The sequence below is a fragment of the Giraffa tippelskirchi genome, chromosome 8, assembly GCF_054371585.1.
Source record: "Giraffa tippelskirchi isolate mGirTip1 chromosome 8, T2T-mGirTip1v1.2.pri, whole genome shotgun sequence".
NCBI lineage: Eukaryota > Metazoa > Chordata > Mammalia > Artiodactyla > Giraffidae > Giraffa > Giraffa tippelskirchi.
Genome location: NC_137282.1, coordinates 113,325,188 through 113,351,944, shown reverse-complemented (window position 1 = coordinate 113,351,944; position 26,757 = coordinate 113,325,188). Strand labels below are relative to the sequence as shown.

Sequence of the window (26,757 nt, the reverse complement as noted above, 5' to 3'; positions counted from 1 at the left end):
TCTTTTGATGTGGAAGGACTTCTGAGAGCTGGAGGTCCCCCAGACCCCCAAGGCACAGGCCTGTCCTACATCACCCGGAGGCCTTCCTCTCTTCCCTTTGGCCACCAGTCCCTCCTCCACCCCTGCCCTGCCCACCTCCACCTGAATGGGGACCATTCCGCAGGGTACCTCCTGACATCATTAGCCTGCTGGGTTTTCTGAGGGCCCCATGCTGCCATCTTGGTTGCCACGGCAACCGTGGGGTCAGTCCCGAGCGAGCCCGCCGGCTGTCCCTGGCAGATGGCGTCATTGTGGAGCTTCAAAGGCCCCTGTCACCGGGTGGCAGATGTGGGATGACGCTCACACGCAGACACACAAGCACAGAGAACCCTGGGAGCCCTCGCCGGGCAGGGTGGGGCCGAGCGGGAAGTGGAGGCACCTGCTGGGACTTCTCTTTCTCTCTTGATAAAATCAAACACTTGTGTGCAAAGCCCCTGAACCCCCAAAGGGGGGCCTCTGCAAATAGCGCCTCAGAGGGGCTATTGAAGAGGGGACTTAAGCCAGGATGTCGTCATGTGGCGGCTGTGTGGAGGCAGCTGTGGGTGGGCTGGAATGAAGGGTGGGTGCAGTCCGGGGTGGGAAAGTGGGTGTGGAGGGGAGAGGCAGGTGGGGCCTCCCCGAAGCATTCTAAGTAACAAAGACCTGGCTTATTCGGGGCTGCCCCATCCAGGCGCTTACGGTCTGCAAAGGGCCTGTTCATCCCCAGCCTGAACAGAGGAGGCATCTTCCTTCTGGAATTCTCCACCAGGCTGCCCGGGGCTCCTCTCTCTGGATACCCAGAGAACCTTGCTCAGACCTCCACCTTGTGTTGTTTCAGAAAATTCCACCACTGAGGGAATAAACAGATGGTGTTTAACAACATGCAAGTGATCCCCTTTAGAGTGCCCCCTCCCACACGCGCACATTTGTTCCCTACCCCACCACTTGCCACAGCCCCTTTTTGGAGATGGCCTTCAAGTGGGCAGTGGTGACAGATTGGATGGCTTTGGAGGTGTCACATTGCTTTCCTTGTATGTTTTTTTCTACTTGGGGGGAGCAACCAGAAGTCACCAAGTATATACCAGATTGAGTCAGTATGGCCGTGAGTTTTTGTCCACCAGGAAGTAGCAGCTGTGATGACATGTCCCCGCTGGCCAGCAGGGATGGCTGAGTTAGATAGCATCCTTGACCTCACGATGCTCCTTGCCAGTGAAATAATCCCCCAGTCTTTAGATTGCACTTCATAGCTGCCAGGCCTGATTATGAGGAGTTCCAGGTCTAATTCACCTCTTTGTTACCCACATCTAGCACGGGACTTGGCCTGGATATAGGTATTCAGAAGTATACAAGGGACAGCTGCTTAAAGAAGTGGTCCGATAGCTGCACTTATTAAGCAGCTACTGGGTACCAGGTAATTTTACAGTCATCTCCTTTAATCCTACTAGGAGCCCTCCAAGGTAGATGGTATCATTCCTGTTTTATATGGAAATTAACTGAGGCCCAGAGAGGTAAAGAAAGTCTTCTAAGATCACACAGCCAAGATATGGCAAGGCTAGGACTTTGTCCTCCAAACATGCCTCTGCCATACCCTTCCCCACCAGCTTGGGAGGCTTCAGTTTCCAAAACAAAGACTCTCAAGGATGTTCCAGCTACAGAACCCCCAGAAGCCACGGAACCCTTAATAAGACCCCAGGATCATCTGATATAGTGACTTCTATCCTGGGAATCAAGAAGAAATATTATAACAGGAAGCAAGGCAATATTACGAGCATGTGTGGTAAAGTCATAGTCACGCCCATGCAGACATAAGAAACCAGGCAAACTGTCCGTCCGAGATTGGTCAGCTGGTGATTTCCTGCTTTTATCTGATTACTTTTCACTCATCTCTTGGGCACCTGCAAGGATTTTTCCATTGACAAAAGGCAGCAGGTGGCTGGGGTGGGGGCTCATGGGATGGTTAAAGGAGTAGGAAGAGAGGAGACAGAACTGAGAAGGTTTTCCATCTGAGACTGGGTGCTGGGAAAAGACCGGCTTGGTGGCTGGACTGGTGCAGCAGCCGTTTCAGAGCCTCCGTTGTCTCCCCCTGGGGCTTTCCTTGGTGCGTCTCTCTCTCCCCAGAACCTGAACTCCACGAAGGAGGGCCGGCTGCATCACCATTCCTCCAGACCTGGGACAGCGCAGCGAGTTATAAGGGGGCGTGAAACAGTGAGCCAGCCCAGGGAGGGTGCACACCTCGGCCCACCCCCACGAGGCAGTTTCCATTATCTGAGGAACAGGGCAGAACCCACAGTTAGCAGCTAAGTTATTCAGGTCTGGAAATGGTTAAAAACACCTTCAGTTCTGGTCCTTCCGGGCATTTGAGCCAAGTTTGTTCTTCCAGAAGGTCGTGTACCGGGGACTGATTGCTCCAGCTGGGTCTGGAACAGAAATTCCTGGTACTTCTTTTCTAGGGCAGGTTCTGAGACCAGTAAGGAGGATTAGAATGGCACAGGCTACGTTGTATAAACTACACTTATTTTTACAGCCACACAGCTTCTTCATGAACTTGCCTGACAGAGATTTCTTACCTCAGGTTATCTGATATGTAAGACTTAACAGAGCTGAGAAAATAGAAAAAAGCCGTCTATTTAAAAAAAAAAAAGCCATCCATACATGCAGATGAGGACTGAGGGGGGCCTTCAGGTGGGGGAGAAGCAGGTGGAAGAACTGAAAAAAAGCAGACCCTTTGTAGCCTCCCAGACCTGGATGCTAATGCCCCCTGCCCACTTGGCATAGCTGTGTGACTGTGGGCAAGTCATTCCCTCCCCGAACCTCTGTTTCCTCACTGTGAAAAGGAGCTCAGCCCGTTTGCCCCACCACTTGCCAAGATGGAGTAGGAAAGCAGAAGAAAAGTGCTGTCTCGGTCCTGACACATAGTAGGTGCTGAACAGAGGGGGCAGTGACGGGGAGGATTGGGGTTTTTTTGTTGTTTTGTTTTTGTTTTTTTGGCTTCACCACATGATGTGTGGGATCTTAATTCCCTGACCATGGCTTGAACCTACACCCCCTACATTGGAAGCACCGAGTCTTAACCACTGGATTGCCAGGGACGTCTCCAGGGTGGTGGGTATTTTGCAACTGCAGCCACTGTAAAAATGGCAAGGAAAGGGCTCCACTCTCTCCCCCCAGCCCCCTGGAATAAGGGGCGCAAGTGGGAGGTCTGGCGGGCATGACCCCATGGCTAGAGACCACCACACCCTCTCCCCCCCGCCTCCACTCCCACCTCCCCCAGCTCCAGTCATCAGCTTCCCTTCGGCGACTGCCCCCACCTCTCTAGCCACAGCCTCAGTGTTCTCATCTGAGGCTCCAGCCTGACTGCCGCCACCCGCATCTGGTGGGACTCTGATTCATTATTTATTTCCTCAGACTGTGCCTTTTCCCCGAGCCCTGCAAGCAGTGCTGACGGCAGGAGGAAAGTGAATGAACAGTTCCCGGGCACTTCCAGTGGTACATCAGGCAGCTGGACAGAGCCTCCTAGTGGACCCCATTCTCAGATGAGAGAAACTGAGGCTCTGGGAGGTCCACCGGCTCTCCCAGCCAGGGTCGCAGAGCTGGGAGCTGCCCCCAGGAATGCTGACTCCAGAGCCTGGTGGAACAGCAGAGGGATTCAGGCTGCCAGCCAGTGTGGTTGGAACGTGTCCTCTTCATATTATAAGGCATCAAGAGCCATGAGTAAAATGTCAAGGGAACACACACACCCCTTCTTCTCAAGGTAGACGAGCTGACTTCATTCTCCCCACAGTGGAAGGGCGGGCAGCTGGGGGAGCCACAGGGAGGACGCCTAGCCTGAGAACAGAGGGGCGTTATGGATGGCTTCTGATGGAAGCAGACGAACGCGCGTCTCCCAGACCCACCGGGGCCTCCGTGCTGAACTGTCCTTGTCTCCGTTTCTGGAGCTGGGCCTGCTTACCGGAGCGGGCTCATGTGTGCCGGCTGGGGGGCCCCTCCCAGCTCAGCAGCCCCGCTCTCCCCACCCCCACCCCCGCCCCCCGAGGTTGCTCCCTGGCCTCAAAGGTGGGAGATGCAAGAGACCAATGGAACAGGCAGTCAGGGGTGCGTGTGTGACATGGGCAAGCCCACAGCAGTCCTGAGGGGTGGGGATCAGGCTTCCCATTTGTAAAAGTTAGGAAACTGAGGCTCGGAGCGATGGGAGCAGCCTCCAACATCCTGAGTCTCGCCCTCCACCCACCAGCCCCTGGCCCACACCCCGAAGTGTGAGTCGTTTTTGCCCCCTGCCTGGGCCATGGAGTCCTCCTCCTCCTTTCCTGGGACATTCATTTGTTCATTCATTCTCTCAGTCCTCCTCTGTTCTTTCTCACTCACTCCCTCCTTTATTCAGTAAACATGTCCTGAGCCTATGTAGCTCCAGCTCTTCTGCTGTCTTCTCTCCCTGGGGCATTCAGGACAGCGAGCTTTAAGCTGTAGGGTTAGGGTATGGCATGGGGAGTTAAGGGGCGCTCCTTGCCGGCCCAAGCCTGGAAACAACCTCTGTGGTCTGCGGTGCTTTGCCCCCATGCATGTTCTTCATGACATATGCTTCTTGCAAACCTGTTTGGGCCTCAGCTACTCCATATAAAGAACATGCCTGCAGTGCCTGGGACACCCTCACCGCCCTGTCCTTCCATAAATTGCCTTGTCCTCTGCTTAAAGAGCCAGGTAGAGAATGGAAATTTAGCCCCAAAGGCCTGCTCGGGGGAATAAGTGATATTTTATACATTGTTCTTCTTAGACTGGGTCTCAGGCTTAGAAAGGAGAAGGCAATGGCACACCACTCCAGTACTCTTGCCTGGAAAATCCCATGGACGGAGGAGCCTGGTAGGTTGCAGTCCATGGGGTCGCAAAGAGTCGGACACGACTGAGCGACTTCACTTTCACTCTTTACTTTCATGCATTGCAAAAGGCAATGGCAACCCACTCCAATATTCTTGCCTGGAGAATCCCAGGGAGGGATGGGCTGCGTCTTATGGGGTCGCACAGAGTCGGACACGACTAAAGCGACTTAGCAGCAGCAGCAACAGGCTTAGAAAAATCTAGATCTTGGCAACAAGGTTGGAGCCTTCCAGTCAACTGGAAGGTGAGATGAGGTCCCATTTACTGAGCACCTACTAAGTGCTAGGCACTCCAGAGGCATTGCCTACAATACAATCATTGGCAAAGTAGGAATGGTTTGCCCATTGTGCAGATCAAAAAACTGGGGCCCGGGAAGGCTCTCTCATGCCCAGAGTTAAAACATGACAGCCACGAAACAACTCGGCTTCCAAAGGCCAAGCTCTTCCTGCTGCCGTAGCCAGGAAGGCCGCTGCGGGCTCCTCAGTCCTCATCTCCCCATCTTGGCCGTGTACCGTGAGGAGGTTCACACCTTCCAGACTCCACACTCACAGAGGCCCGGTTCTTCTAGCTCTGCAGAGCAGCAGGCAGGGGAACCAAGTGTCGTGGACATGATTTGCTTCATTTTCCTTTGTATTCATCTTGGGCCCTGTCCCTGCTCCTGGGTCAGGGACATGCCAAGTCACCATCCTCCCTTCCATGAGGCCTTTATCTCAAGAGCCGGATTAGCCTGCTAACATGTGTGGTTGGTCATTTCCCCCCCACATCAGCCAGATCTGGTGAAGCCATCATCTTGCCACGAGCAAGAGCGGGCCCAAGTTTGAAGGCAGATAAACCATCTGATGCAGCCTCATAGCTGCATTTGCATTTCAGACGTAGGAACCCTCTGGGGGTGAGGGTCGTTGCCACGACTGACCACCTTCTAGGAGGAGTCCAGATGTGGCAGGCCCCTGGTGCTGGGGGTGCCTGTGGCCACCATCTGTTGAAATCCAGGGAGCCCTACAGCCTGGGAGCACCTCAAGACCCTCTCCTCACGACCCCTGCTTCCCCTCACACCAGTCACCACCTGTGGATGTGAGGAGGTGGGATGCTCCGGCAGGTCAAAGGCAGAATTATGAAAGCGGGGGGCTGTGGCCACATCAGGCAGGCTGCTAGATTTCTCTCAGCTTTTGAGAACCATCCCCCTGAAGATGCCAGAACTTCCCCTCAGTTGACTGGTGACCAGCACTTGAATAGACACAGGGTAATGGGGGACACAGGGCTGCGACATCAGTGGATGCCCACAGAACCTGCCACGCTCCCAGGGCCTCAGTTTCCCCGCAGCTCTGCGTTTTCTCCTACACCTCAGTGCACACGTGGTCTCGCGCTCTGGGCCAGCCCCGTGAAAGGAGTTCAGTCTGGGTGCCAGGTGTATCTGAATCATCACACACACAGGTTCCAGAGCGTGTAGATGAATGTAGATATGTGTGTGGGGCTATTTTTTATTTTTTTATTATTTGCTCCATTGCACTTAAGTCACATTTTCCTATCCTCTGATCCAAGCTCTAAAAGCTTTTTGTGGTATAAAATTGCCCATCATCTGATCCACTCTACCGAAATAACCCAGCTTCCCTGCCGTCATCTTCCTTGAAAAGGGGCCCTGCGTCATGCTCGGAGGCGGGCGGGGAGAGGCCTTGCCCGCTGAAAACACTTCATAATAATCCCCCCAGCCCCCCCCATCCTCCTTTCTCCCTGGGGGGCTGCTCCGGTTTCTGGGGCTGTTATTACTGGAACGCCAGCTGCTTACTTACAGCCCATCCATACAGACCTGCTCTGTCTGTCTGGGCCTCACAGGCCTCCGCTTAGCTCATCTTGTGGAAATATAATTTCAAAAATAAATGCTGGTTCGATTCACACTTCCCTCTTGCCTCCACTGCGTCTCCTGGCCTCGTCCACTTGGCAGCAGAGGACCCAGGGAGGCACTGCTGTCTCCCAGAATCCCTCAGTGCTCAGCGGCAGGGGCCTGCAGGCCCAGCGTGGCTGCTTCTGAGCCCTGGGGTCATTGTCCTGCTCCTTAAATTGGCATGGGGGAAAAAGTGAGAGCTTGAGGGGCTGACAGGCTCGGATCTGCCACATACTTGCTGTGTGACCTTGGACAGACTCCCTCTCTGGACCCCTTCAGGGCATACAGCGTGGTGGGTAACACTGGTTTTTATGAATGATTTAATTATGTCTTTAAGGAAGAAGTACATTTAAAGTTTCCTTACAGATCTTTTAGGCACTTTGGTTTCTTTGATAGCCCCAGAAAGCACTCATAGGTAGTCCAGGCCATTTTGAGTAGAATGTAGCATTATGTTGATGTGTCACAAGTAGGAGTCCTGTCAAGTTCAAAGCAAAGCGAGTAATTCGGTGAGGTGGGCTGTTCAGACCTGGGAAGCCGCCAAGGGCCACATTGAGAGTTTTGAGCTCATTTGACCCAGATGGTAGGGTCTGCCTGCCGTGCAGGAGACTGGGGTTCAAGCCCTGGGTCGGGGAGATGCCCTGGAAGAGGGCATGGCAACCCACTCCAGTATTCTTGCCTGGAGAATTCCATGGACAGAGGATCCTGGCGGGCTGCAGTCCATGGGGTTACAAAAGAGTTGGACACGACTAAGCAACCAACACTTTGACTTTCACTTTTCAGCCACTAAATGCTGTGGCATTGGGTGAGTGACTGAGTGGCCCTGTGCCTCAGTTTCCATGGCTGCACAATAATTGTAAGAACAGTGCTTCCCTCCTAGAGTTGGCCTGGGGATTCAGTGAGGTGGAACACATCAGCATTTCAGGCCATGCTTGGCACAGATAGGTGTTGCGTAAGTGCTGTCTGCTTTGTTGTAGCTCTTATCTTAATATGTGACAGGAATTGAGGAAGTACAGACATACAGGTGACATTCATGACCATCCCCTTATGACAGCAGGTTTTTTTTAAATTATGTATTTGGCTGCTCTGGGTTTTAGTTGCTGCATGTGGGATCTAGTTCCCTGACCAGGGTCAAACCCCCTGCATTGCAAGGAAGGCAGATTCTTAACCACTGGACCACCAGGGAAGTCCAATGATTATTTTTATTATTGTTTTTATTTGAGCCCTGGGTGCGTTCCACATCCCACTGGTTACCATGGGGTGGGCATAACGGGTCAGGGCGTCAGTACTTGCTGAGCTCATCATCTCGTGATTTAGGGAGGTCTGGCCATTGCTCCCTTCCCCACTGACCTCTGACCATTGCCCCCACTTTTAGATCTGTGCCATCATTGGAGGGACCTTCACTGTTGCTGGCATTCTGGACTCGTGTATCTTCACAGCCTCGGAGGCTTGGAAGAAGATCCAGCTGGGCAAGATGCATTGATGACCTGCCCAGCCCCAAGGCCAAGGACCCAGGAGACCACCAGCCCTGCCTCCAGCACCCTCTCTCTTCCTGCCCTCTATCTGGCCCAAGATCTGGCTGTGTCCCAAAGTGGGGGTGAGGGGAGGGAGGGGGTGGCTCCTGGGTTCGAAGCTACCTCTTTTCCCCAAGTTTAATTTTAGATAAATTACACTGCCTGAAGTTGGGGCGCCCCTTTCTTTCCCTGAGGAGCCCCAAGACCAGAGACAAGGCCAGGACAGCTCGGGGACACACTCTTGGGAGAGCTGCAGTCCCCTCCCTGTTGGGGGGATAGCCCAGAATCCATGCCAACCGGCTCTCAGCCAGGCTTTGACAATCTCGCAGCCCCCACCATTTGGTCCCACTAGTCATTTGGGTTCTCTCCTGGGTAGGCAACCTGCAGACCTGGGCTCCAGGTTCTGGACCAGGCTGCCCAAAGCACCTCCCACCTGGCTCCTTCAACAAGTACGGTACTTCCCAGGCAGGCCCCTGAAATGTGGCGCTGTAAATGGAGCCCTTGCCTCTGCTCCATCCCTTCCTGCCTGACCTACAGCCCAGGCCTCAAGGCCCTCTCCCTCACCCCTTTCTTTTCCTACCCAGAAGCAGATGCCCAGTGGTTGGGCAGCAGCCTGCGTAGACTCAAGTCTGCCCACTGGTCACTGGGAGCTTGGCGACTTCCCCTTCCTCTCTTCAACTCGTTCCTCTGAACCCCCTGCCAATGTGCCTCAGCCCCCACGCTGTGTGGCCACAACATGGCTTGGTGGAGGGGCAGGCTGTGACTGGGAAGTCATCCTTTGAGGACTAGACATGGTTTGTACATCGATGTCCAGATGGGAAGCATCATTTTCTGCGACCCTAAAGTAATCATGTCTTGGCCTCTCCCAGATGGCTGCCAGTGGTCCCAAAGCCTTAGGTGGGAGAAGCAAAGTGGACCAGCCCATCTCCTGTCTTAGCACGTCCACCTTGGGCTCCCAAGGTTGCACCGCGCTTGGACCTCTCTGCAACCCAGTCGTGGCCCACCTGCCCCACCGAGCTCCCCCCACATAGCAACTCAGTCCTGGTTCCTGGGGCGGCTCCACTGTTTGCTCACTGGCTCCTGGGTGGGTTCCCAGGGTCCCCACTCCACTGCTCCCCCTTATCCTTCCCCTTTAGTCCTGAAAGGGAGTGGCCATGGTCCAGGCACAAATTCCACCCAGGGAATTTTAGGTATGCCCCTCTGTCCCAGCAAGAGAGCCGCCCACTGTTTTCCATTTATATCCAGATTGTTTGCATACTTTAGTAATTAAGGGGAGTGTCCAGTAGAAGGCATTTTTAAATTATCTCTATGGATGGTTCAAGTCTCCACCTTCTGTGATTTTTGGCTCTAGATTCCAATTAGAGAAGCTTCCCTTTGCATTTGAGTTGATGGATGTAAGTGTAAGCTGTATTTGGTTATTTCTGGTATCTGTGGCCACTCGGATGGATTTTTTTTTTTTTTTTGCATTCTTTTCCCCCATTACAAAAGGAGTCCCGTGGGTGTGTGAATATGTGTGCCTGTACAGAGTGGGCAGGGCAGGGTGGGGAAGTGTGTGGCATGCACGTGAATTGAAATCCCACATTGATGCATTTAAAAAAAAATCCTTGAGGACACAGGGGATGTCAGTTTCCTATGGAAGAGACACCTCTGACTCATTCTCATCAGCAAAATCTCAAGGGAAAAAAAATGTTTTAGTTCTTTCCCCACTTGTTGGGTTCAAATAGATTAAAAGGCTGATTTTCAGAAATGCTGCTGTGTGTTACTTTTGACTTGCTTATGGCCGGGTGGGCTGGAGGCTGGGATCGTAGTCAGAATGGAATTTCATTCTAGAGGAGAGAAGCTGGGAAATATGGGGACTATCTCTGAGCATGATCAGAAAGTCAGGACCCCTTGGATTCAGTCCTTCCTTTATTGAATCCCTACGGAATGTTCCGCAATCGGCTACTTTCTTTCCTCTTCTTTTTTTGAAAAATTTATTTTATTGAGGTATTTGAGGTTGATTTACTACGCTGTGTTAACCTGATCTACTTACTTTCCAGTTGCATAACCTCAGTTCAGGTCCTTAACCTCAAGGCACTGTTGCAGAAATTAAATCTATAGTTTGTGCAAATAAAGTATACTGGATCAGAACAAGCTCGTGTATGCAGAAAGTGGTACATGGTAAATTTTCAAAAACAGTACTTGTTCCACGTAGGTATTCCCAGATCAAGTAAGGGAGACCCCTCACCAGCTGTAAGAAAGGGACTTCCATGGACATTTTCCCTTCCGCTGCCCAGTCCTTCAAAGCCTTCTCTGCACGGACGTGGATGAACATATCAGAGATGAATGGGAGAGTGCACCAGTCTGCAAGAAACTCTTCATTGACCCTCTCTATTCTCTCTTTAACATTCTGTGTGATATTTGAATTCTTGTGACACTCAAAGCTAGTGATCAGGAGTATATGTCCACCGGTTGTCAGAGGTGTGGGCTTCCCAGGTGGCACTAGTGGTAAAGAACTCGCTTGCCAGTGCAGGGGTCTCAAGAGACGCAAGTTCCATCCATGGGTCGAGAAGATCCCCCGGAGTAGGAAATGGCAACTCACTCCAGTATTCTTGCCTGAAAAATTCCACAGACAGAGGAGCCTGGCAGGCTATAGTCCATGGCTGCAAAGAGTCAAACACGACTAAGTGTACACACAGAGATGTGTTCCCAAACCTGTTTGTGCCAGCTGTGCTTTGTGCTGTAGTGATGTGACTTGTTAACCAGTGAAATATGATCGAAAAATAAAAGGATCTAGGAAAACTAAGTTGAATACTTTGGAGAGACCTGGTAAGGGTGAGTTGCCACCCCCTCCTCAAAATGCTAGTGAACTCAGGGAATACCCTGGCGATCAAGTGGTTAGGACTCCATGCTCCTACTGCAGGGGTCATGCAACTACCCTCTCCCCCCGAAAAAAAACCCCACCAAATTCAATGTGAAGAAGGTGACTGAAAAGGGTTAGGAGGACAGTCCTTGAGGATTCTGCATCCACATTGAAAATGTGTAAATTCTTATTCCATGGTAAAGAAAATGAAACCTGGAACCCTGGAATTGGTTTATGTAAGGACATAGTTTACAAAAGAAAGATAAAGGAGAACTCCAACAGAGGAAATGCAAAGCTCAATGAAAAGCTTTCAGTTCAGTTCAGTTGCTCAGTCGTGTCCGACTCTTTGCGACCCCATGAACCGCAGCACACCAGGCCTCCCTGTCCATAACCAACTCCCTGAGTCCACCCAAACCCATGTATATCGAGTCGATGATACCACCCAGCCATCTCATCCTCTGTCATCCCCTTCTCCTCCTGCCCTCAATCTTTCCCAGCATCAGGGTCTTTTCCAATGAGTCAACTCTTCGCATCAGGTGGCCAAAGTATTGGAGTTTCAGCTTCAACATCAGTCCTTCCAATGAACACCCAGGGCTGATCTCCTTTAGGATGGACTGGTTGGATCTCCTTGCAGTCCAAGGGACTCTCAAGAGTCTTCTCCAACACCACAGTTCAAAAGCATCAATTCTTCGGTGCTCAGCTTTCTTCACAGTCCAACTCTCACATCCATACATGACCACTGGAAAAACCATAGCCTTGACTAGACGAACCTTTGTTGGCAAATGTCTCTGCTTTTTAATATGCTATCTAGGTTGGTCATAACTTTCCTTCCAAGGAGTAAGCGTCTTTTAATTTCATGGCTGTAGTCACCATCTGCAGTGATTTTGGAGCCCAGAAAAATAAAGTCTGACACTGTTTCCCCATCTATTTGCCATGAAGTGATGGGACCAGATGCCATGATCTTAGTTTTCTGAATGTTGAGCTTTAAGCCAACTTTTTCACTCTCCTCTTTCACTTTCATCAAGAGGCTCTTTAGTTCTTCTTCACTTTCTGCCAGAAGGGTGGTGTCATCCGCATATCTGAGGTTATTGATATTTCTCCCAGCAATCTTGATTCCAGCTTGTGCTTCCTCCAGCCCAGCGTTTCTCATGATGTACTCTGCATATAAGTTAATAAGCAGGGTGACAATATACAGCCTTGACGTACTCCTTTTCCTATTTGGAATCAGTCTGTTGTTCCATGTCCAGTTCTAACTGTTGGTTCCTGACCTGCACACAGGTTTCTCAAGAGACAGGTCAGGTGGTCTGGTATTCCCATCTCTTTCAGAATTTTCCACAATTTATTGTGATCCACACAGTCAAAGGCTTTGGCATAGTCAATAAAGCAGAAATAGATGTTTTTCTGGTACTCTCTTGCTTTTTCGATGATCCATCGGATGTTGGCAATTTGATCTTTGGTTCCTCTGCCTTTTCTAAAACCAGCTTGAACATCTGGAAGTTCATGGTTCACGTATTGCTGAAGCCTGGCTTGGAGAATTTTAAGCATTACTTTACTAGCATGTGAGATGAGTGCAACTGTGCGGTAGTTTGAGCGTTCTTTGGCATTGCCTTTCTTTGGGATTGGAATGAAAACTGACCTTTTCCAGTCCTGTGGCCACTGCTGAAAAGCTTTGCTCAGAGTCAAAAGATGGGCCCAATGTTTTGTTGTTGTTTTTAGCTTTTTATTTTATATTGGGGCTTTCCTGGTGGCTCAGATGGTAAAGAATCTGCCTGCAATGCAGGAGACCTGGGTTCGATCCCTGAGTCTGGAAGATCCCCTGGAGAAGGAAATGACAATCCACTCCAGTATTCTTGCCTGGGAAATCCCAAGGACAAAGGAGCCTCTTGGGCTACAGACCATGGGGTTGTGAAGAGTCAGACACGACTGAGCAACTGACACGTGGCCAGTTATCAATATTGTGATAGTTTCAGGTGCACAGCAGAGTGACTCTGCCATACATACCCATGTATCCATTCTCCCCCAAACTCCCCTCCCATCCAGGCTGCCTCAATGTTGAGCAGGGTTCCCTGTGCTACACAGTAATTCCTTGTTGGTTGTCCATTTTAAATATAGCAGTGTGTACATGTCATCCCAAACACCCTAACTATCCCCTAGTAACCATAAGTTCATTCTCTAAATCTGTGAGTCTGTTTCTGTTTTGTAAATAAGTTCATTTGTGTCATTTCTTTTTAGATTCTGCATATAAGGGATATCATATGATATTTCTTGTTCTCTGACTTCACTCAGTATGACAGTCTCTGGTCCATCCATGGACATGTTGCTGCAAGTGTCATTATTACATTCTTTGAGTAATACTCCATTGTATATATGTACCACATCTTCTTTTTCCATTCCTCTGTCAACGGACACTTGGGTTGCTACTGTGTTTTGGCTGTTGATGTGTTTTACGTTGATGAAAAACCTCTAAGGGGTGTGTGTGTGTGTGTTTAAGCTGCTTGGCATGCTGGATGTTAGTTCCACAACCAGGGATCAAACCCATTGCCCTCTGGGAAGCATGGAGTCTTAACCACTGGATTGCCAGGGAGGTCCCTTGTGTCGTTTTTATGATTTCTGAACCAGTTCTTTCAGTTACCTAACCAAGGGCAGACTATAGTGTTTTCGTGGGAGAGGATTTCTCAATCAGGGCTTATGATACAAATCCAGAGTGGGCTAGGTGATGGGTTGGGGGCTGTGGTGGTTCTGGCAGAAATGGATTCTCCTGGGGAGGTGTTGCAGCTGTAGAAGAGGCGAAATCGCAGAGGGGCTTCAGTGAGGAGCTCACGTGAGCTCATGTGCTGAGCTCACGCTGCTTGGGGGCGGGGTGGTGCTGGGAAGCTTGGGGGGAAGTAGGCTGTAGCCGTGGGGCTTATAAGTGGCAGCTGTGTAGTTAGGTTTTATAGCTAAACGTCACAAGCTTGTGGTTTTTGCCCAAAACAAATGGCAGGCCACTGGCAAGCCTGATCCCTTCTTAAGAAGCTGGTCCCTTAGCCGCTCCAGCAGATAGAAGCCCATGTGAGGGGCCTGTGTGGAGAACATTCACCCAAGACACTCCCCTGCCCTGCCCCTCCCAGCAGTTGTCCTCTGTCAGTTCTGTGTGATGAGGTCACGTACTTTATTCTTACCAAAATGAGTAATTTTTACCTCAACTCTTGTAGTAATAGCTACCGATGGTTGGGCATTCTTCACGTGCCAGGCAAGGAGTGCCGGTTCAGGCCTTGTCTTTCTTAATCCTCACAGCAGTCCTGCAAGATCGCAGCTACCTCCTTTTTCAAGGAGAACAGAGACCTAGTAACTCATCTAGGTCACATAGCTAGCACGTGGTGAAGCTGGAATTCAGACCCAGGTTCGCACGCCTCCAGAGTTATGAAGAATTGTACGGTTCTGCCTTACTACCCATAATCATCCCTGTCAAGAGAGTAAACTGCCTCCTCCCCCTAAATGGCAACCCACTCCAGTACTCTTGCCTGGAAAATCCCATGGACGGAGGAGCCTGGCAGGCTACAGTCCATGGGGTCGCAGAGAGTCGGACATGACTGAGTGACTTCACTTTCACTTTCCCCCTAAAAAGAGGGGCTGGGAATTGAAAGTGGTGTGGGCATTTTTGGTTTTCTGTTTTCTCCCTTTTAAACAGCCTGCAAAGGAAAACTGAGTTGAACACTGGGGGACTTGATTTTATTTTTTAATAGTTTGTATTAGAGCTGAGGTTTGTTTGTTTATTTGGCAGTGGTGGGTCTCAGCTGTAGCACACTAGATCTTTGATCCTTTAGGTGCAGCATGCGGGATCTAGTTCTCTGATCAAAGGTGGAACCCAGGCCTCCTGCATTGGGAGCATGGAGTCTTAGCTACTGGATCACCAGGGAAATCCCATAGGGGGGTCTTCTTCAGCAAAAATTTTAAACCCTTACAACATGATTTTAATTACACAAATAATACATGCTCATAGCCCCACTGGAGGAAAAGCAGAAAAGAACAAAAAGGGAAAAGAAATGCAAGTCACCCATTATACCTGAAACTAACACAACATTGTAAATAAACTATAACCCAATACATTTTTTAAAGATAAAGAATAAATGAAAGTAGGATTAAAAATAAAGTCACCCATAATCCCACTAATCATGGATCATCATTTTTAATACTTTTGTGATATTCTTCCATAAACAAAACTGAATCATGCTGTTAACATTATTTTGTAGTTTGCTTTTTTTCCTCATGTAATAGACACCTTCCTATGTTAGTAACAGTGGATATCCTCATTATCTTATTGGCTGCAAGATAGCAATAATGATATTAGGTATCTGATAGTGAATCATGCTCCCATCTCATTCAGAACCTGTTTTCTCACTTGTAAAAGGGACACTTTAAAGGGTTGTTTACTAGATCAAATAAGGTAATGTTTATAAAGCACAATGTCTGACAGTAAATGCTCAACCTAATACAACAAGCTGTAATAATTCACTCATTTAAGAAATAATAGTTTCTTGGAATTTCCTGGCAGTCCAGTGGTTTAAGACTCCACACTTTAACTGCCGAAGGCCTGGGTTTGATCCCTCGTCAGGAAACTACAATCCCATGAGCCACATAAAGTGGCAAAAAAAAAAAAACAAAAAACCTAAAAATTAAGCAAATTATTTCTACCATGTGTTAAGTGCTTACTTTGTGCCAGACATTGTGCTAAAGGTTCACAGAATACCGACACCAGACTCATGAGGCAGGGACTCTTATTATTCCCATTTGACAGATGAGGAAAGTGAGTGACCAAGAGGCTAACTATCTCACCCAAAGCTCCAGGGCCAGTAAGTGGTGGAGAGATCCAAACCCGGGCAGTCAGAATCCAGGGCTCTCACACTTCCCCACCACATTACTCTCTGCCTCAGAGACATAAACATGTTCCCCTGGCATTCCCTCTGAGCCAGGCACTGTGCTAGATCCTAGGGCTTTACGCTAGTCTCTGTGCGCGTTTCCAAGGCAGGCATGAGGCAGGGTAGTAACCATCTATCTATTAAATTCTATTAAATCCTATTAGAAGGGCAGAACCTCCGTCTCTTGTCGTTTTATCTGGTGATGTCCCTTAATTCTATTGAGCCGCAGGAGGCAGAGGCTTCCCAGGTGGCGCTACTGGCCAATGCAAAAGACATAAGAGATGCCAGTTCGATCCCTGGGTGGGGAAGATCCCCTGGAGGAGGAAATGGCAACCCACTTCAGTATTCTTGCCTGGGAAATCCCACGGACAGGGAAGGGAGCCTGGTGGGCTACAGTCCATGGGGTAAGAGTCAGACACGACTAAAGCAGGGGGCAGAGGGTGGGGATAAAGAAATGGCTCTCCTCTCCGGTTGATAGTGAATATATCTTGATAATCTTGGGTTGTAATGATCTACCCTCACATGGTTGCCCCTCACCAGTGAGGCCCTGCTCTCCCTGGGAGAAGGGACCATATTTCACTCCTTTCCGTATCTCTTTGCTCTAGCCCTAAACCTGTGCCTCCATGTAGGTACCACATACATGGCAAATAAATTAATGAGCAAATGGATGCATGTGTGGGTAAATGAATGAATGTGATAGGGAAATAATGAGTGAGCCCAGAAGGGGCCAGTGAGCGAATGAATGAATGTATGAATGAACAACTTCTTGGGTGCTTGGCTCTGATGAACACTGTAAGGGCTGCTCTGAAAACTCTATGACCATCTGTGTGCACTCAGTCATAATGGCATTTGCTCCTGCCTTGCTGAAAGGAAGTGACTTCCTTTTACCCCCAGCTTTATTGAGATATAATTGAACTATAACGTTCTGAAAGTTTAAGACATACTACTGTGTGTTAACTTGATATACCTACATATTGCATCATGATTACCACAGCATTAGTTAACACCTAATTGCGTGCGTGCGTGTGTGTGTGTGTGTGTGTGTGTGTCTACCTGGAGTGGAAGGAGGAACTCCGGAACCACCAGGCGGGGAGAGGCGGGGACAAGGCAGGCAGGGGTGGGCAGGGGTGGGCAGGGGTGGGCGGGCCCAGGGTGAGTCGATCAGGGCAATGGCTCCAAACCCGCAGGGTCGCTAGTCCGAAGAATCCTGGCTGTGCTACCAAGTTTTTAAAGACTCACGGAATTTAAAAAGGGAGAGCGAGCACAGCTTCAGTTGGCACGATGCACTGCACATGTTTAGATCAAACGCAGAAAGCTTACAGTTTGCATCGCTAGGAGTTAATGGCAAAAGTCTGATTCTGGTGTGGCCTGCCCTTAGGGCCATTGTGGAACAAGGCCCACAAAAAGACCTCTGCTCTCTAGGAATAATCTCTCTGCCTGCGTGCTCAGTCGTGTCGGACGCTTCTCGACCCCATGGACTGTAGCCCACCAGGCTCCTCTCTCCATAGGATTCTCCAGGTAAAATACTGGAGTGGGTTGCCATTTCCTCCTCCAGGGGAATCTTCCTGACCCAGGCATCAAACCCACGTCTCCTGTGTCTCCTGCATTGGCAGGCAGATTATTTTACCACTGAGCTACCTGAGAAGCCCTTAGGAATTGCGTGCTATGTGCCAGACACTGTTCTAAACACACAAAACCAGGTTAACACACTTAGTCTTCATAACAATTCAACGAGTCATCTACTTAAGATCATCCCCATTTCACAGAGAAGGAAACAGCCTCAGAATCATGGAGGCATCTCCCCAAGGTTCAGCAACTTGAAGAGCCACTTGAGTTCACGTGTCATTCTACAGCCCCAGCTTTTCTAAATCGGGCTAAAAGACTGGGGGGAAGTTTGGAAAAGACAAATGGCTGGTTTGTAATGTCTCTCAAACATTGGTGCACCTCAAAGTCTTTGGTGAGGGGGAGTGCTTGCTCTAAATTCAGAGCTCCTGACCCCGACCTAATACTGTCTGATTTTGTAGGGCTGTTGTGGAACATGAAAATTTGCATTTTGAACAGACTTCTCAGTGATTGTGAAGAAGCAAATCAGCCAATTGCATTTAAAGCACCACGATGTTTAATCACCCCGATCATATGCCTAAACAACCTCTGAGGAGGGTAACCGGGGCAAAGAGTTTTGAGTAGGAAAGAGACTATTAATAATGCACCCTTAAAAAGAACAGGTGGCTTCCATGGTTGCTCAGACTATGCAAAATCTGCCCGCAATGCGGAAGACCAGGGTTCGGTCCCTGGGTCGGGAAGATCCCCTGGAGAAAGGCGTGGCAACTCATTCCTGTATTCTTGCCTGGAGAATCCCCACGGATAGAGGAGCCTGGTGGGCTACAGTCCATGGGGTCACAAAGAGTAAGACACGACTGAGCGACCAACACACACATAAAGAGAACATCAACAAGGCCTCATTGCAAGCCCTACAAAACTGCCCTTTCTCCCCGGCAGCGCCAAGTCACCAGGTTCCGGGCGTGATCCCCGGAGCCACCTAGCCACCCAGCCACCCAGAGTCCCTGGAAACGAGTCACTGCGATCCCACCCCAAGCCTCAGGGGGCGCTATTCAGTTTCGTTCTGCTGGGAATGGAGCATTGTTTTCTTTCCGCGCTTGCGCAGCAAGGGAGCCTCACTTCCGTCCCTACGCGCGCACCGTCTGAACTTGGCAGTCGGTCGGTAGGTGAGTGGAGCTGGTGAATTCTCCGGCTACGAAGCCCTCCGCTCCACTGGACTCAATCCTGCCTGCCCGGGGGTCTACCTGCCTCCCCAGAGATCTCTCCGCGTGACCCCCAACTGTGCCTTCTTCTGCAGTCTGAGCCCTCGTCCCTCAGCCTCGAGGCCCCAGTGCCGCCCCCTCCCCACCCCCGTTTAGTTAAGCATGCGCCCTCCACGCTCGTCTTTGTCTGTGTAACACCCACACCTTTCATATCCTTCGTTTTCCTCCCTCAGTCTCCTTGCGAGGCCACCTCCCTAGAACCCCTGGGCGGGGATGTAGCAAAGTGTCCCGGATGGAGAGAAGGCCCTGGTACCCCACCAAGCGTCCCTTCGCTCCCTCCCTTGCCTCTGTTTGCAGACGAACACCATGAAGTTCAACCCCTTCGTGACCTCGGACCGCAGCAAAAAACCGCAAACGTCACTTCAATGCCCCCTCCCACGTGCGCAGGAAAATCATGTCGTCTCCACTCTCCAAGGAGCTGCGACAGAAGTACAACGTCCGCTCCATGCCCATCCGCAAGGACGACGAGGTCCAGGTACTTGTCTCCCGGGCTCTAGTTACCCACCTGCGTGGCGCTCGGGCCCCGCCTGTGCCTGAGAATGTCAAACAGTACTTGGCGTGGAGGAGTCGGAGACTCACACGCCCTCAGGACCGGGGCAGATACTGTGACCCTGCAGGTGACCGGCGTTCGGGCCCAGAGTCACCAGAGAGCGCCTTCCCAGCTTAACTTAGAGCATTCCAACTCAATTCTTTAATAATAATAATTTGAGAAGTCTTGTTTTGCTTTGCCAGCCAAGCAAAACAATGCTTTCTTTTTTTTAGTCCAGAGGTTGCTAGTTCCCAGGCACTGCTCAGGGCGGATCTTTGTAGGGGAAGGTGTTGGAATAAGAGTAAGGTTTTGGCAACATTGGGTTTAGTGGAAGCTGAACATTTGATGGTACTGCATTTGGCAGGGAGAATGGGGAAGCAATAGCAAATCAGAGGCGTGAAGTTTTGAGAAATTATAAGCAGAGAAATTTTGAGAAAGTATAAGCTGTCCTCTGACTGGAGCTTAGAATGTTTAGTAGGGAAGGGGAAATGAAGGTGAGTAAGATAGATCAGAGCTATATTTACACCTTGAAGGAATATATATTGAGCACTTACCAGGCCATGCACTGTTCCCTAGAACTCTAGTGGTGAACAACATCCACGGGGTCCCTGTTGCAGTAGGGCTCACATTTGGGAACGGGGTTTCCCCACCTCCGCGCGGTTGACTTCTTGGGCTGGGTAATTCTTTGCTGTGGTGAGCTCTCCTGTGCACTGTAGGATGTTTAGCAGCATCCCTGGCTTCTCCCCACTAGATGCCAGCAGCACCTTCTCACAGTTAGGATAAGCGGAACTATCAGTATTTCCAGGTATTGTCCCTGGGGAGAAAAAATTCACCCCTGATAACCTCCCCTAATTGAGAACCATTATTTTAGAGAATGAAGTAAGGAATTTGGTGTATCTCTAAGGGACTGGGACTTGGAAGGTTTGAGGAGGAAAAGATCGATAGCAGGAGATAAGTTAGGTTGAGAATGTGACAGGAATAGAGTGGAAAAAATAATTTGGAAGTATGGTTCAGCCTCTTCTCCTCTGGATCCTTCCCATCAGACATGTTCTAGAATGGGGGAATTGCAAATGCCTATAGGTGCTAGTTAGGGATATGCAGACTCTTCAGTTGTTGTCAGATTCTTCAGTTTTGTGAGACCTGGAAAACCTGGATTCTTTGTTGTATGGAAACTGCTTTTGGCTGAGATCACCAGTAACCGCTTTATGACTAAATTCAATGGTCCCATCTTTCTCACTGTCCTTGACTTTTTCAGCAGCATTTGGCATGGGTGGCATCACCTTACTTCTTGAAATAGTCTCTGTTTTTGGCTTCTGTGACACTTCAAGCTCACAGTTTACTTTCAGTTTCTCAGCCTCCTTTGCTGGCTAGTTCTCCTCTGATTCCTAAATGCTCGAGTTTGTCAGGGCCTGCACCTGGTCTTCCATTGGCTGGCCTACATTGTCTACCTAGGTGGTAATATTTATACCTAGAGTTTTAAATATCTGCTCTGTGCTAACACCTTCCTCCTTTATATCCTCGTTCAAACCACTTTTCTGACCACAGACCTAAGTCTAACTGCCTGCTGAACATCTTTATTTGGATATCTCACAGACATCTCAAGCTTCTTATACATGAGATCCTGACATTCCCACTGCTTCTAAAATCTGCTTCTCCTCCCAGCTTTCACACCTCAATAAGTGATGCTTCTATCTCCCCACTGGTATATACCGTAAACCTTTAAGTTATCATTAACTATCCCTAACCCCTCTCTTCTGTCACTATGTCTTGTTGCTTTTACGTTCAAAATAAGTCTTAAATCTGACACTTCTTTTTATTTCCATTTTAGTTCAAAGCATCTTCAGTTTCCACTCTTACCCTAATCCATTCTCTACAGACAAATTATTTGCAAATCAGAGCCTACTTAAAACCTATCAATGGTGCTTGATGTGCTAACTGTAACATCTAAATCATTGATAAGGCTCCAGTGATCCAGCCCAGGCCTAATTCTCCAACCTCATCTCATTTTATAAGCCCCCTACTTGCACTGTACATCAAACACATTGGTCTTTTCAGGTCCTTAGAATGTCCTGGGTCTTTGCCCAGAATGCTCCCTCTGCCTGGAGTACTCTTCTCCTCTCTACCTAACTCCTCATTTTGCAGGTCTTACCATCTGAGTATCTTCCCATATGCCCTGTTCATGGATCATATATTTGTATGTTTACCTCTTAACTGCTTACTACTCATCAGACCAAGCTCCCTGAGGCCAGAGAACTTTTCTGACCTCAGTGCAGAGCCTGGCACACAGCAGGGGCACAATCAATATTTCCTAAACAGATGAAAACGATTGACTGAATGGAATTGGAGCGTGAGATAAAGAAAAGGGGGCATGAACTGTTTCCTTTTTAGATATGAAGACAATGAAACTCAGGGAAAATAATAAAGAATAATATAGGAAATGAGTATCCAAGCCAGGAATACAGGTCTCTTAACTCCAGAGGTCATATGGGGTAAGCACATCTCCAGCCAGGAAAGTAAAATAGTCCAATTAGGTTTGTTAAAACTGCCTTTTCTCTCTTGGTATCTTCTAAGTCTCACCTGCCTCTTTCTGTGAGTAGTTGAGTCTTCCTCCTACTTTACAGAGGGAATTAAAACTGTGATCTAGGAACTTCCAGAGCTCCTGGCTCCACACCCTCTGGCTTAATACCTGCATTTCCACCCCTCCTGTCTTCATTCTCTCCTGTTATAAATCCTGTTTCTATCTAAAGCTCTCCCTCGGCCACTGAATGCGACATCCATCACTCTCTTCTTTCTTCAGATCCTTCTATCCATTATCTCCTTTCTCTACAGCTTCCTGTACCTTTTTCTCCATACTTGTTCATTTAAACACATTAATGTTTCCCCTTCTTAAATAATAAAAAATTATCCCTTAACCTCACATCCCCATAGATCCAAGCTCCTTGGGCCAGTCTTTTTTCATCTTCATCTTTTAACCTCTGGTGAATTCGTGGCCTTACCATAAACAGCTTTCATCCCTCTGCTCCACCAAAAGCACTGTCGCCACGACCACCAGTGCCCAGCGTGTTGCCATCTGTCCCTTTGTCCTTCCAGTTCCTGACCGTTCCATGGCATCTGACCTTCTTCTCTTCACCACTCTAACACTGTCCTCCCTGGTCTCCCTTTTATTTATTTATGGTTGTGCTGGGTCTTCACTGCTGTGTGGGCTTTTCTCTGGTTGCGGCGAGCGGGAACTGCTCTCCAGTTTCAGTAGCTGGGCCTATTGTGGTGGCTTCTTTTTGCAGAGCATGGGCTCCAGGTGCAGGGGCTTCAGTAGTTGTGGCACACAGGCTTAATGGCTCCGTGGCATGTGGGATCCTCCCACATCAGGGATTGAACCTGTGTCTCTTGCATTGCCAGGCAGATTCTTTACCCTTGAACCACCAGGGAAACTCCCTGGTTTCCCATTCTTTCAGGCCACTTCAGTCTCTTGTAAACCCTTCCAAAATGTTGGCTTTTCTTAGATTTCTACGTTCTGCCCTTGTTTCATACCAGCAGTTGCCTGAGTAAAATCAGGCTTTGAATTGCCATCTCTGTGGATGACTCTCCGGTCTTTGTTGCCAGCCCAGCTGGCCTTGCTGCTGTGTATGGAGTCTCCACGTTCCGTGCCTCTGGGAAGGGCACACCCACACATCCAGCTGCACAGCTGGACTCCGGATGTCATCCTCGCCTCTTCCCTCACCTTTCAGTCTGTTGACTGAGTCTTATCCCATCTCCTTCCTCCTACGTTTTATCACAGATGTGTTCCTTTGACTCCTTTTTAACATCTTTCTTTAGTCATGGTGATAGTTAATAGGGGCCTTTTCACAGACTTTCCACATGAGGGTCTCTGGTCATGCAGACTGTGATGGATTTACAGTGAGGTGTGCAAGGCCCTTTGCAGCCTGAAAATCACCTTGGTAAGCTGAACAACGTAGGTAGACATTTTAGGAGCATTGTGATTCTCCATTTCTTTACATGTGGTATTTTCTCTATGCTTATGTGGCTGCTGTTTAATAGGCTCTTGCCTTCAGTAAAACCATAATCTAGTTGATTTTTAGAATAGAATTGGAGTATGAACAGATGTTTAGTGTGTGAAAATAGCCCAGTGTTTTGACATTTTAATTTTTTTCTGATGATAAAATATTTGTATTAACTGTAGAAATCTTGAAATGTGGACTAATATAAATTAAGAATTCTGCTTCCTGCCTAATGGCAACCATTATTGACATTAGGATATATTTTCATCTTGTGTATACCATGTATGACTGTAGATTCCTATAAACTGTGGACAATTCTTAAAGAGATGGGAATACCAGACCACCTGACCTGTGTCTTGAGAAACCTGTATGCAGGTCAGGAAGCAACAGTTAGAACTGGACATGGAACAACAGACTGGTTCCAAATAGGAAAAGGAGTACGTCAAGGCTGTATATTGTCACCCTGCTTATTGAACTTATATCAGAGTACATCATGAGAAACGCTGGGCTGGAAGAAGCACAAGCTGGAATCAAGATTGCCAGGAGAAATATCAATAACCTCAGATATGCAGATGACACCACCCTTATGGCAGAAAGTGAAGAGGAACTAAAAAGCCTCTTGATGAAAGTGAAAGAGGAGAGTCAAAAAGTTGGCTTAAAGCTCAACATTCAGAAAACTAAGATCATGGCATCTGGTCCCATCACTTCATGGGAAATAGATGGGAAACAGTGGAAACGGTGTCAGACTTTATTTTTGGGGGCTCCAAAATCACTGCAGATGGTGACTGCAGCCATGAAATTAAAAGACGCTTACTCCTTGGAAGGAAAGCTATGACCAACCTAGACAGCATATTAAAAATCAGAGACATGACTTTGCCAACAAAGGTCCGTCTAGTCAAGGCTATGGTTTTTCCAGTAGTCATGTGTAAAGAAAGCTGAGCGCCGAAGAATTGATGCTTTTGAACTGTGGTGTTGGAGAAGACTCTTGAGAGTCCCTTGGACTGCAAGGAGATCCAACCAGTCCATCCTAAAGGAGATCAGTCCTGGGTGTTCATTGAAAGGACTGATGTTGAAGCTGAAACTCCAGTACTTTGGCCCCCTGATGCGAAGAGTTGACTCATTGGAAAAGACCCTGATGCTGGGAAGGATTGAGGGCAGGAGGAGAAGGGGACGACAGAGGATGAGATGGCTGGGTGGCATCACCGACTCGATGGACATGAGTTTGGGGAAACTGGGAGTTGGTGATGGACAGGGAGGCCTGGCGTGCTGGGATTCATGGGGTCGCAAAGAGTCGGACACAACTGAGTGACTGAACTGAACTGAACTGATGAAGCATATACACACAAGATTCAGACTGTATTGTGTTTAGCTTTGTATTCTTTTTTCTCTAAAGGTCATATCTTGAAAATTTCCCTAGGTAATAAATTGTTTTTTGAAAATATGGGCTTTAGATGGTTGCATGAGAATCTCAATATAATTTCTTTCTTTTTAAATTGAAGTGTAGTTGATTTACAATGTTGTGTTAGTTTTATTCTCAGGACTAGTTGTGTGATGACCATCCTACTTCAAGGAATGTTTTGTTCAGGTAAGAGAAGAAAAAAATCCAGGTGAGGAGCCTCCACCTGACTTAGAATAACACAGAGCAGATTTATACCGGAAAAAGAAAAAAAAGCTGATTTTGACTGCCAAGATTAATCTGTTTTTTGTGCAAAAAGTTTCACTGTTAGCCTGTATGTTCCTGATCATTAGTTTCCTCACTGTGATGGTCAAGCATTAGAAATGGGGAGAATTCACTTTTGTGTTTTCTCTTAGGTGGTTCGAGGACACTACAAAGGTCAGCAAATTGGCAAGGTAGTCCAGGTGTATAGAAAGAAGTATGTCATCTACATTGAACGGGTGCAGCGTGAGAAGGCCAATGGCACAACCGTCCACGTGGGCATTCACCCAAGCAAGGTGAGGCCCGGGGCCACCCAGTGGTCGTGGCTGTGTACCCAGCCTTCCTGCTGGAGCTGTTGGGTATCGGTATTGCCCACACAGGCAGATGTGACGAGGACTTCAGAGGGAGGTCAGGCAGGCTTGGTTGGTTCACTGGCTAGTGTAGCATCAAGGATCCAGATTCTTTCCTTGTGTGTTCTGTCATCCTTGGTGATGGCCCATCTGCAAGCTGGTAGCAAGAGGGTTGCAGGCGTGACTTCCGCACGAGGGAGTGTGCAGATGGAATAGAACGCCTCTTCCTTCAGCCCTCACTCCCAACTAGTGGAATTGACCATTCCTCTCTTAAACTCCCAGCTTATACATCGTAGAGTCTCTCCTCCAGAGTTTCAGGTGCTTAAGGGCAGAATGGTTGGGTCTCACTCATCTGTGTGATCTCTGTATTGCCCAGTAGCTGGTAGGAATGCAGTATATTTAAAAACAATGCATTTTGCCAGGCAAGGGATGATAGACAAACCATCCATGTTGGTAGTATAATCTTCTACAACCTGAATGATCTTTGTATCACTAAACTATGTAAACGGTCCCTAGACCCACAGGAGTTAGGGGTAGGAGGTTGGGTGGCAGAAGGAACCCAAGCTGCTGCTGTTGAGGGAAGATCTGCTGTATGAAATAATTACGGCTTTAAGTCCTTTCCCCTTAAAAAAGAAATCAAGACCTATTTGTTTTCTCATCCTAACAGGTGGTCATCACCAGGCTAAAACTGGACAAAGATCGGAAAAAAATTCTTGAACGCAAAGCCAAATCTCGACAGGTTGGGAAAGAGAAAGGAAAATATAAGGAGGAACTTATTGAGAAAATGCAGGAATGAATATACCCTGTTGCACAACCATGGTTTATCTGTAGGTTTTTTGCCTGGCGTGTAGGCCTTTCAAACTTTTCAAGATGTCTCTCTCTGGAGTATTTTATTTCCTTCCTGTTTTGCTGTTATTATTGATGTGGCTCTGTAAATCCACTTCTGCTGTTTTGATTAATAATTTTATGAATAAAAATTGGAAATGTTTTCTTGTTCCGAATGGTATTTATTGCTTTGTAGGTAAAATCCATCTTAATTCTCAGTTCCCCATTGGGAGTCTTTCGTACTTTTAATCTACAGAGAGCAGCACAGTAGCAGCTGTGAGGTTAAGTCAGTCCTGCTCCTGCTCAGGCCCTCCTGCTGACGAGGTGGACAGGACGGGTCTCTGGCTCCTGAAGGGAAGCCAGGGTGCGGCGTGGCGTGCACAAGGCCCCGCCGGGAGCAGCGCCGCTCAGCACTCACACTCTGGCCGGCCAGGCTGCCCTCTGGCCAGCTTCCTCTCCTCCACCCCTAACCAACCCAGGGGCATGGTGCACCCTGACCCGGCTGCCCTGCCCAAGTCTTGACATTGCTAGTGCTGTTTCCGTGTGACCGAAATGCCCTCTC

General features: G+C 48.7%; 2 protein-coding genes across 2 annotated transcripts in view; both read left to right on the top strand.

The window, feature by feature from the left end:
• The window catches only part of ERGIC1 (endoplasmic reticulum-golgi intermediate compartment 1), a 110,967-nt gene extending 100,943 nt beyond the window's left edge, over nucleotides 1-10,024 (top strand). Inside the window, exon 10 of the mRNA XM_081520520.1 lies at nucleotides 8,139-10,024. Within this exon, the coding sequence (XP_081376646.1) occupies nucleotides 8,139-8,246 (108 nt within the window). The 3' untranslated portion in view covers nucleotides 8,247-10,024. The remainder of the gene's footprint in view (nucleotides 1-8,138) is intronic.
• Nucleotides 10,025-19,140: 9,116 nt separating this feature from the next.
• Nucleotides 19,141-26,358, top strand: RPL26L1 (ribosomal protein L26 like 1). The gene is given in 4 exon segments (XM_081520519.1): nucleotides 19,141-19,181; nucleotides 19,183-19,314; nucleotides 25,176-25,316; nucleotides 26,038-26,358. Coding segments are annotated over 4 exon segments (438 nt in total). The 5' UTR covers nucleotides 19,141-19,145; the 3' UTR covers nucleotides 26,167-26,358.
• The last annotated feature ends 399 nt before the right edge of the window (nucleotides 26,359-26,757 follow it).